This window comes from Camponotus vicinus, unplaced genomic scaffold, assembly GCF_025532165.1.
Source record: "Camponotus vicinus isolate PSW18456_S1 unplaced genomic scaffold, iyCamVici1.0 SCAF_11, whole genome shotgun sequence".
NCBI lineage: Eukaryota > Metazoa > Arthropoda > Insecta > Hymenoptera > Formicidae > Camponotus > Camponotus vicinus.
The window spans coordinates 17,170,426-17,182,932 of record NW_028141947.1 but is presented as its reverse complement, the minus strand read 5'-3'; the positions used below and the strand labels follow the sequence as shown (position 1 = coordinate 17,182,932).

The window sequence follows — 12,507 nt, the reverse complement described above, 5'->3', positions numbered from 1 at the left end:
AAATAGTTTCTATCAAGAAAGAAGAGGGGACAATAAATTAATCTACGTTTAATCTCGACCCGACCACACTTCTTGGATCAATCTTTAGAACACCAGCTGCAGCTTCACGATCCATTTAGGCATCTAAAATTGCAATAGAAAAAGAACGTAATGGAAAAAAATTAATTGAATTAAATTTTATAGAGTCGATTTGTGTATACGTGCGTGTTCGAAACCTTCATTCTATGCCAGATATCGGATATGAAACGGGATCTCTGTTAAAAAATTCAATCAATTGAGGTCATATTAAGTTGTCACATGCATCCACGTTCGATTTTATATTCCCGTATTCGTAAATGTGTCTATTAAACGTGTTTATTAACATTTCATAAATGTGTCTATTAAAAACGTATCTCAAAAATAATATTTGTTGTATCGCGAGGACATCTCGCATCGCGAAAATTAACCTTATGTTGCTGCTATCAATTTTTATTAATGTCTCACGTTGACAAATAAAATTTGCGAATGCAATAAATCTGCGACAGCCTTTATTTTGGCATCGATTTTCGTATCTATTGCCGACACCTATTACGCTCACATGTCAACGCGGCATTTTGACATTGAAGCGCAGAGCACTTTATTTCGATAGAATTTCTCCTCTTGATAAATATCTGTCTGCCGCGCATCGACGAACCGACTTAATCTCATTGCCAGAAATCGCGCGGGGGAAGAGGGATATCATTTTTATAAACCACTATCTGATGTCGTGTCTCTCTCTCTCTCTCTTTTTCTTTCTCATAAAAAAACCAAAAAGCGAATATAGCGTTTTCTGTACTGAAGGAGACGAGGTAGCCTCCGGCGTCTTGTTACTTTGCTCAATTTCTATTTCCCTATATCGAGGAGATATCTTTCCTTCGTCCTATCGCGTCTTCGTCTTCACAAGCACGGTTGGCGCGAATAAACAGAGACGTTGCCGCGAACACGAGACAACGTATCCATTTTATCGAAGCAAATATGCTCGGGATCCGTACGCGCGGATGCCATTTTCCGCCCCCGTTTCCTTCTCCTCAGCTCTTCCTTGCGGATTACCCGCTTTCGTCGCCGCGATAGGTAAAATAAATCCCGAGGATGCTCGGCGAGAGTATACACTATAAACGTTATACCCTTACGCTGCATCTCTTATTATATTCGACGTGAATTATCCTTTGCCTGCCTCGAGGACGATAGCGGGATGTCTGCATGAGGAAATGAATCTGTAATTATCATCATACGCTGAGTATCTTTATTTAAAGATTAATTAATGCTCTAATTATAAAACGTAATTCATAGAAGCTCTCAATTCTATAAAAAAATTAATTCCATGTTTTATCATGGAAATTATGACTCTGGTTAGAAAATACGGATATAGGAGGCTACGAATTTAATGAAAATTCGAAATACAATCAAGTTACAAAATTTCCAACTAATAATAATAGCTGTGCGGATAATTTTATTAAAACTTTTTGTTGCTTGAAATAAAAACGCGTACCTCCGTACTGTCGACTCTCGTTGCGAGACAGTCTACATAACGGCGCGGTATTTCCCACAGTGCACACTTTAATAAAATATGTTATATTATGTGCCCGCGCGGACAATATTAAACTTTGCCAATGTTTGCACATTGCCGGCACGTCGCAGTATTTGCCGGAAAATCTCTTTTCCGAGAAGAGAGATAGCGAGCAAGTTTATTTAATAACACGGCGTAGAACATCGCCCGAGGGGGGAAGGGGAAAAAGGAATCGCGGGAGAAAGGAGCGCTTCAAAATAACGCTTCTGATAGATGCCGGTAAGAGAGCGGAATCAAAAGGAAACCACCGAGTCGCGTTACGTCGCTCGAAGATATCCGAGATCCTCCAGAGAAGTTCGTGAAAGGCACACCTCGTGAGACTTGTAATTCGAGAAATATATATATATATATATATACACATATATATACACACGAGCCTGTGAGACGATTGTTCATCACTTTCGTCACGTTTTCGCTTTGTGCGTTAAATGTTTTCATTTCTCCCGCATCGCTCAAGTTGCAAAAATCACATACAGATATCTATAATATAATGTATTAGGTACAATAAATCATGTTATGATTTGTAGTATTCTATTTGTTAAATGTTTTCACTTCTACCGCATCGCTCAAGTTGCAAAAATCACATACAGATATCTATAATATAATGTATTAGGTATAATCAATCATGTTATGATTTTTAGTATTCTATTTGTTAAATACAGTTTCTGGAATGAAATATAAAAAATTATAGATTATAGAAATGGGTGTGATATTTATATAGATTTTTTTTAGTAAAATAAAAATATTAAAAATTTCGGTAAGTTTAATTTTTTCGATATCTGCGCAGGACACATTTTACTCCAATTTTCGCATTTTCACGTTTTAATCGTGGAATATTTGAAATTAATCTCGAAAAATTTCCCAAAAGTTCCTAAAGTATAATTACATAGAAATAATCAGATTTTTAATCTAATAAATAAAAACTTGATATCAAAAGGATTAACGAATCGACGAATGTTGGGGAGCGATTTTTCGGCGATGGAAAAAGAAGGCACAAGACTCGATGGCTTCCCTATTGTAGAAAATACATTGTCCGGAAGTAAGTAAGAGGAAAGTGATACCGCATTATTACGAAGCAGGACGAAACTCCATTCAAGAGGAACATTCTCAATAGGATGAAGTACACGTCACGAACGGTCTCGGTATTCAAAAGGGAACCTTACGGAATCTCCCCGTTCATTACAGCGTACTTTTATTATATTAAGACATGAATTTGTATTGATAAAATATTCTCTTACTTTATTTACATTGTATAGTACAACAATGCATTTTGCAATTATGAAAGGGACAAGCTTCTCCCATATTTCGCTCTGTTGCGATAACTTTGCCATAAAAATATGTAAATTTTGCATTAAAGTTTTTATTAACTTGAGGTTACGATATCATGCATATTTAGAAACATTAATTAAACATGATATGGCAAGACAATTTTAAATTTTAAAAGACAACAATTATGCCCAGTGTGAGCATTAAGCATTAACAATATTTGTAATTATACTTTTGTAATCTAAGTAGCGGTTTAGAAACAATAAATTATCTAAGTTAATTAGTAATTAATTATTTGAGAAAATTTATCCGTTTCGCTATATTTTTCATCATTATGTTTTTATGGCCATGATATTATGGTGCGATAGTAATCTTCGATGTTGAAAAATAAATCAACGATCGAGAGAAAAGTTGCCTCGAGGAACTCCACTCAGCGTTCCGTTGAATTTAATGAAGTACTATTTTGCCATATCCCTTCATTGGCTTTAAGTTGTAAACGTCGGTCCACAACAATATACGATCGCGCCGACGAACTTTGCCACGCGCGATTACTCTTTGTTACTCCCTTTCGCAATCACCCCATGAAAACTCTACGCGAAAACTCGTCGGAGGCAGCCGCCCGATGGTAACCACGACGACTACGCAGTCGTCGAGGGGAAGTTTTTATCACTCGTCTTGCGAAGGGCCACCCGACAAATTAAATTGCTCGCAACTATGCGGAATAATGTAATTGTTCTCTTGCCTTTGAAACAATACCAGCCGCCGCGATTTGCAGCGGTATATGTATGATAATTCTCTTTGTTTTGTGAATATAATAATTATTAAATGGAAGAGTCGAAGAGTGCAATACACAATAAAAGGTCCATTCATTCCTTTCTTTAAGAAGTTAGGAAAATTAATCTTAAGATGAAAAGGGAGAGAGAGACTAAAAAAATTTCAATTAAACTCTTCTTGAGTTTTTAGAAAAGTGAATTAAGATTTGTGAATTTCAAGACTTCTTCTAGAGAACTCGACAAATTCGATAATAATCAAGCCACTTTTCTTCTCGGTCGTCAAAGCGTCGTTCGTTTATCCCTGAAATTTATACGTACGATCGATAGAGCTCTATGTGTATGTAATTTCAACACTACAAATAATAGGTCGAAAGAGACAGACAAGTGTGTAACACGAAGCCGGCCAGTAGTGGCGCAATGCGAAACCCAAGTAAAAAACGGAAAACGATCTTGCCACTTCAATTTCACGGTACACATGTTAAAGTGTAATTTTTTAACGCGCTTCGCCGTGTCGGAAATTCCCTGTGAAAAGTTTTGCCGCGGATCCCTCTTTTGTTGTAGCCATTCGGCGCTTCGCCGAAAATTCGCCCTCCTTTCCCGCCATTTCTTATGCGCCGCGCGAAAGAAGCAAATTGTTAGTCGTCTACAAAGGAAAGTTCTTGCGCTACTTTTGTTCCTATTTTGCGATAGATAGAGTTTGCGAAAAGATGAGAAGGAAAAGAGAGGAGAAATATATTCTCTCGTGTACTAGATTAAATTAGACCCTCTCGTCCCGTGTATCTCGAGTGCCGACTGCTTGACCCTCCCGAATCCTTTCCCCGATCTCTCTGTGAGATAATTCAATTCCATGTCCTGAATCGCTTATGTGAGTAGCTGGCCGTTACATTAGCGGAAGTGGCCGTTATCCTCCTGCACCTAGCGAGCTCGAAGAACGTGGTAGATGCGTGGTAGATGCGCCGATAAGACATGTAATTAGTAGCAGCGTGAATATTACACTGATATCGCGGAAAATGGCGAGAAGAATTTCTGTTTAGTCGCGATATTATCTATATAATATCATCTCAATATTGTTCTCTGATTCGCGAGAACAAATTTGGATTATATGTATCTCTAATATTGCATGGACCCTCCCACACATTAACGATTAAAATATTACTTAATAGTATAATTTTAATCGTATTTATATTTATTATAATGATGATAATAACTAATAATAATTTCATAATTTTTTAAATGTTTTATATATAGTCTTTCCACAGTTTTATTGTTGAGAAATGAAAGATTATCGAGGCGTTTCAGCAAACAAATTTTGTACAATTATTTCGCGGAAATAAACGTGAGAATCATAGAGAGATAATTTTTCATTAACGGTGATTCTGAAAAACATAATTTTTCGCTAATTTGCATAATATATAAAATGGTCGGTACAAATAATTGTCGATCAAATTGAAGTATATTTTTCTGATCAATTTTGGAAAATATTTTTATAATTACATTTGCCCGTAACGAGACCGAATATGACGAATTACTAACATTTATGAAAAATGGATAAAACGATGTTATATAATAAAGTCTGATCGATGGAACACTACGTTAATGGATATAGTGCTCGCTTTCAAAGCGAGTGTATAATATAGCGGCATTATTTCTCGTTCCATCAAAGATATCGTATCAAAATTAATAGAGGTAATCTTCGCGCTATTCCATTGGATTCTTTTTACCGATCAATAGCAACATGACAGCGGCATATTTATCTATTGCTGAAAGTTTCGAGCTAGTAACACTTGTTAACGGCGAGCACGTATTAATGCTACAAGCTGAACACTGTTAAAGCCACGATATAGTATCAAAGGAAGAGTCGCGCGTAGTTTGCGTAGTGGAACGCGAGCTCGTATAATTTCCCTTTAATCCCTTAAACACGATAGCGGATGAATACTAAACACACTCAATTAAAGCCGCCCGTTCGCGAAAACTTTCGAAATTGGTTGAAAGTAACTCACCCTCAATAGTGGCGCTGCTCGGCGTGTCTCCAGAATTATAGAGGTCATCTGAAACAGAAGTTAGAAGTTTATCGGCTGCGGTGGTAGTCCTTGATAGAGATGGATATTGGGCATGAATTAATTAACAAGTGTACTTGCAAAACACTTCATTAGATTAAACTTGGATAGCGCTCTTGGCGATAGCGTCCATTATTTCGCGATCGGAGATGCCGAACAACTCTGTCCTGATCGAGAACTACTAATAAGTAAAGTAATTTAGTTTGTAATTATGTCCTTCCGTAATGATCAGCGTCCTTAGTGCGATTTAGATCTATTAAACTATCGAATCGCGTGTCATCCAGCGAAGTAATTAGTGTTAATTGAAAAAGATGAATTATCATATAAAATTACATTAGTCAAAATCAATAATAAAATTAATAATGAATAGAATAGAATTATAGACAGAATTTTAAGATGAAAAAGAAAGGATATTAATATGCATAAGATAAGCTTAAAGAATAGAATAAAAGTCAATGAAAAAGAAGAAGAAATTTAATTGTGCGTGTGCGTATGTTGAAAATAATAATTTATATATGTATATGAATCTAAAATTCTAATTTCAAAATATATAATTTTCAAGATATATCGAGATGTGTACATATTTAAACATTGTTATATCTTTTGACGATACATATAGCTTAATAAAAAGAAATAATCCCGAAAGTTTATGGTGATACCTGAGAAGCTGAGAAAATATATTTCTCGCCAAGAAAGTATCTCGCGCTCGCTTTTCCCCGGTCATATTTATGCACGATAAACGACTCGGCCAGCTCTATAAATGTCCTCGCCTTATTAAATATCGCCGCCATTACGGACACCGACGCGTTATAGATTATGAATTTGCTTAGGGGTGAGCAATTCAATATTTCGCGCGGCCGCAAACGTTTGTTATACAAATATTCGAATGGACTGCCGCCGGGCAGTTAATATGGGCGAGTAAATTTTGCATAACATCGACGCGAGTGTTCCAGACAAATATTGGTAAGCAAATCCGCGGAATAATCTTCTTCAAACGACCGCTCCGATATTTGCCATAACTGTTCTTTCTTTAATTAATCACTGTGATAAATATTAAATCGACGCTGACAATTTCTTAGAAGTTTACAACACTCGTCCTTTCTTTTTGATCTCTTTATATTGATCGTGTTTTATATATAAATAAGTTTGTGTATGTACGAAATGTAAAATATTCAATAATAGAACCAAATTCAATTATTTAGAGAGATTTCCGTAACGCAAATTTTAGCTGAAAACTAAATTTGCCATAACAAATTTTGAATGCAAACTGTTTCCATTATAGAGACTGCTGCACACATTTACATAGATTGCAAAATTATTAAAATCATAAATTTAAATTTATCATGAATCTAAGTGAGCTTTTCTAAAAATAACAGTTATTTTTAGATTGCGCTCACATTTATATTTTAGGTTACTTTAATAAATTATAAAATACGACCAATGTAACAAGAAAGCATAGCTAACATTGTCCGATTTCCTATAAATTGTTTACGTTACCCACGCGCGTCGATGTCGCTAATTATACCTGTATCGTGTGCTAATTTTACTATACACATATATATTCTTGCACGTGTCACTAATTTATAAACGAGAAGTTCTAACGAAATAACGGTCTCATTTTTGTTTCCAAAATAACTTTGTAATTTATCTTACGATGGCCGCGTTCTCAAGCCTCCGCTGGAGATTAAGTTGAACCAATAGAGCGTTTGCGTAATGACCCAATTATTAAATTATTAAAATATGCTGGACACCCTAGGACAATTGCACGACCATATTGATATCCGTATAAAATATCATCCATTCCTCGCAATTAGATCGTCAACACGGATACGACGTCTGACATTTTTAGGACTTGACTGCGTACGAAAATGATTGGCGATACGTCACTCTATCACGTCTGACCTCGTGTTTATATCGACATGATTGCGTAGTTAATGTCTAAACCAGGCTGGGATCAACGCCGAGGGATCGTTTTCTCACGATCGCGCGACTCTAATGACCGAAAACTCGGCCAAATAAAGATAGATATATCCCGTCTCTAAAGAATATCTAATAATAGGTATTCCAAGCAGGCTGTTTTTAGTTCACTGACATATCTCGTATATTAGAAATCTATGAGTTTATCATAAGAGGAGAATTCTGAGAAAGTAATTTCACCGTGATTTGATTTATCTCTGCAAGAACCGCAAATATATTATTTTCTAAACGAAAGCAACTCTCTATGTTTCTAGATTCTATATACTTAATTCACTCTCTGTTTTCTCCGCTCTCCTTTTTTGCAATAGATTAGAGTATAATATTATTATAACACACACTGATTTTTTTAAAATTTCCATATCAATTTGTATCGATTGTTGGAGTACTTGTGTTGCGCTATTTTTAGAGTTATCGCTTTGAATATATCGCAAAAATTACTTTACATACGCAAAGGAGAATTTGCGCATAAAATCAACCGTACCGGGCTTTCTCAAAGAATGTTCGCCCTTCGAAATTCTACACGTAGTAAAGTAAAGATCCAAAGGTTTTTCTTAAGACCTTGCCGAGCCAGCACTTTTGACACAATATGACTTTGCGTTGTTTCGTCATACTATGAGAGAGTAGTAAAAAGCGATTGGATTCGAGACGTGAGAGGAGTATCTTGAACGAAGACGCAGCTACAAAATTGCCACGAGTATAAAGGATCGAGAGAGATGTTCCGGAATGTTTCATAAACGCTTTCATTCAACCTTACGTTCTTCGACACATGGCGAACGGACCAAAATATATTTCGAATCTAGAAATGAAGCGATGAAGCCGTAAAATGCACCTTTGTCACGTGAAAAAAAATGATTCTGCGTTCCTTCAAAAAGTATTAATCAATCGTGTTTCTTTCTCTGAAAATAATATAAAATTAAAATATATATAAATTGTATTTACTGTTGAAAGTAAAAAGTGTATAATTTTCAGCTCGATACTACTTGCAATAATAAAATATTACAAATATAAATGAGATACAAGAGGTGTGTAAGAATGCATTAATAATTTTAAACTAGAAGCTATAAAATTACAGTTTAAAAATTCTTCGTAATTATTTTCTAATGAATTATAAGAAAAAGTAACTGTGCCGTAATAGCCATTGTAACATATGGAAAATCAATTAAAGCTTTCTCTGTTTCAAAGAATGAGTAATAATTACTTACAGCGTTTCATCGTATTCTTGGCGATACGTAATCCTTTTGCTATTCTAGTAATTAGAGATTTAACTTATTAACCAGATGCTTTGAATGTTCCGACATTGCCACTCGCAAAGTGAAAATCCACTCGAACGAATTCTTGTCATGTGGCACTAATTTACGCTCGCTAAGCATCAGCAAAGTTTTATTAGTTCCCGCAATGCGATTTGCAATTTGCTTCATATTCTGTAAATTAGCACGTCGAATAAGTTTGCCATGGGAACGCCCGCCGCCTAGAGTTGTTTAGGCCACGATATATAAAATGAATCGGGCATAATGGCCTAACATAAACTGAAATTGAAGGTGTTGCAAAGTCGATTTCAACGTCAAACTTTTAGCTTAAATTTGGCTTAAATTTGCGTTGTGCGTGTTATTAAACGAATTAATTTCTGCTAACGACAGGTCGGCCTCGGCAACAACCAATTTTAGCAACACACACACATACACATATGTGTATATATATATATATATATATATATATATATATGCATACATATATATGGTACATATTATATATGTAGAAGGGGCAGCTTCATTATGAACCTATTGTTATTCGCAAATTCTAATGAATGAATAAGAGATGTTTGTGAAACATTTGCTGCATATAAATCAACTTGTTAATCATTTTCGGATGTGTATTATTGTTGCGATATTTATTACAACATTATGTGAAAAATAATATTCAATAAACATGTGAATATATTCTGTTTAGTTTTTTAAAAATAAAAAGAGAGAGAGAGAGAGCTCTCTGATATTTCTATTAATAAAATAGAAGCCTTTTATTTCCGCTTTTTCACAATCCTCTTTATTTTTGAAAAATAATGCACAAAGAATTTCAGATCTCGAATCAGTGAAGAAAAAAATGAATAATTAAAAATTATCTCACACAATAAACCATATAGTAATATTTGACTATGTATTTATTCTCCTGGAATAAATTTACACGGCAAAATTATTCTATAAACGAATTTTCCAAATGCCTATATAAACATAATAGAGATACAATGCGACTCGATCATGTATATACATGCGTATATATCTGTTATTGCGTTTCTGATGCTTCACGCTTTTTCCTCTATATATATTGCATTTCGAGATATAATACGTCCGCAATGAGAGTCAACGATTTTTTTATTGCGGTCAGAGAACAATATCGGGGCATTGCACTCAATTAACCGGAGAACAATTACTTTCAATGAGGTTCAATGAATTCGCGGCGCGTTTCAAACACCGATTTATTTCGTTGCGGGAGGTGATATCTCCAAAATATCTCTATTCAAATCCGTTTTATGTGTCAGACGACATCTGTTGCAAAAATACTCGTAAAATTCGCGAAATATTAATCGTAAAAAATAATTGTTATTTAACGTGTAAACCGATAAAACAAACTTTTATATCGATTTAAACGAGTTGACGTGATTTTTCATTGTAACTAAATACAATCGTTCTAATATTTTTTTATTCTTAAAAAAATTTCGTTCTTTCGATAATTAAATACATAATAATTTTAGCATGCTGCAATAATTGAGACAAATGTTCTTAGATGGCGAGAAATAAAAAAAAGTCTCTATAATAATAATAATAAATGCACTAATTACTATTATATAATCAATGATTATTTATTAATCTAAATTTAATGTGCGGCTGTTGCAATATAAAATAAGAACATTGCGCGACAATTCATGATTCTAATTTAGAAAGTGCCATTCGCGTATGCCTCGGTACACCGAAACGAACTCGACTCGCTGGTTCCTTTGTTCCTCTTTCGGACTTAGGTATTTTACTCGTGTACTTAACTCCCCGGCAAAGGAACAATCCGTCTGCCCTTATAGAACGTACGCGATTAAACTTTTCTCAACGAATCGAATTTAACTTTCTGCGCCGGTCGGGGTAACTACTTTTGTTACTCGCTCGCCAACAAGCTCGTTACACGTTGAACACCGCACAGCGCCGAGATGGACTTCTGGAAGTTGCACTCGAAAGGAGAACGAGTTAACTATTGATTCTGAGCAGCTGGATGAGAGCTCTAATCATAACTGTTATGGAGTCGTCTACACACGTAGTTATTTCTTTCGAAATGAACAACTATCAACGCAGAGAGTAAAGAGAACTGAATATACGTCTGACAGTCACTTGTTACACATATACGTGCAACAAATCCAAAATATAATTACACTTTAATTGAACTAATACAGGAGAATAATTTATTTTTGATCGTTAATAATATTTGTGATTGGTAACATTATTTTCCATTGATAAATATATTCGGAAACTATTGATGTTTCCAATTTAAGAGACCGCGAATATATTTGCTCTAGAAAGAAATTCAATATTGATTGAATGTCGCGCTCGGAAAGTTATTACTCTGTAAAAAGTTCAATTAATTTTTATAGACGAGAGACCGTGTGCAGTATATCAGAACTCATGTTGGATAAAAAATTGAGAAATCTATAAAAAAAAATTGCTCCAAGTTAGTCGGGTAACATAATCTTCTCCCTCACATGATTGTTTTTATGCGTTCTAATCAGAAATGACGGAGCCGATAATGAACGAACGAATGAATGTAGCGCTCCTAGTTATGTCCTTTTCTCGTTACCGCTATACCATCTGTATTCCCCTTCAGTCTGGCTTTTCCATTTTTCTTAGCCGTTGTCCTCACCTCCGTCACTATTTGTGTTTTCTTTTCATTAACACCGAGCCGTCGTTTGCGCGCCCGACATAGTTTCGCACGTACTTCATTCGTCTCGCTACTGTTTCTCTTTTTCATCCGTACTCGGACATTGTCTGCGCGCTGACGAGAGGAGAGACAGTAAAGGGGCTGCGAAAAGACTGCAAAGTTCTTCTGCAGTAACGAGCAATGATAAAAATAGTGATTAATATCGGATAATATGACTATACGATCCACATGATGATTGTCAATTCTCAACTTCTTCGTTCCCAATCGCGATCACTTTTTATTTTATTTGTAGCATATGAAAGCAATAAACAAAGTTCATCTTCCAAGCAAAGTTCATTCGAAAAATCAAGCTTCATTTAAACATTCTTTAAAAAAATGCCATGTAGAAATTTATAAAAAAGAAGAAAGAAAGAGACAAAATGTTCTCCTAACAAATATATGATCTGTATAAAAAAAATATCAGTAACAAAACAAATAGACGGTCATAATTATTTGCCGTTAACAGCGTCGGTGAAATCGCAAAAGTCCAATAAATCGTTCGCGATGCATTAAAAGCGACAGCAGTTTGACTTTAAAACAGACGGCGCCGGGTAAATTTTTGTTCACGGCCTGGATAAATGTTTATTCGGTAATAATATTCATGACTCAAAAATTTTATTTAATTATTACAAGTGCACGATGTCACAAAACATTCGCACGACGATTTCTATCTCTGACTCATTAGGAAACGACGGATGACATCGTGGTGCAAATTCCTTGACACTTCGTCATCGTTCCTTTTTACGCGAAATCGATCTTGTCACATCATCGATTTTTATCGCAAGATGTCGTACACACTCGATGGATAGATAAACGACGCGATAGAGCAAATGACAACTTTGTGGCAATTTTGAGAAAGTAAAAGAATAATAATAAATAAACATTGATATTTGCGTAT

At 35.1% G+C, this 12,507-nt stretch overlaps 2 protein-coding genes across 6 annotated transcripts in view; one reads left to right on the top strand and one right to left on the bottom strand.

Annotated features, from left to right (window-relative positions):
- Nup188 (nuclear pore complex protein Nup188) overlaps positions 1 to 12,507 on the top strand; it is an 86,524-nt gene that overhangs the window by 27,678 nt on the left and 46,339 nt on the right. The window lies entirely within an intron of this gene.
- The window catches only part of Cmpy (crimpy), a 251,460-nt gene that overhangs the window by 200,672 nt on the left and 38,281 nt on the right, over positions 1 to 12,507 (bottom strand). For all 5 annotated transcript variants that reach the window (XM_083081385.1, XM_083081387.1, XM_083081384.1 and 2 more), the window contains one exon: positions 5,625 to 5,672. In XM_083081385.1, the coding sequence (XP_082937511.1) occupies positions 5,625 to 5,672 (48 nt within the window). The remainder of the gene's footprint in view (positions 1 to 5,624; positions 5,673 to 12,507) is intronic.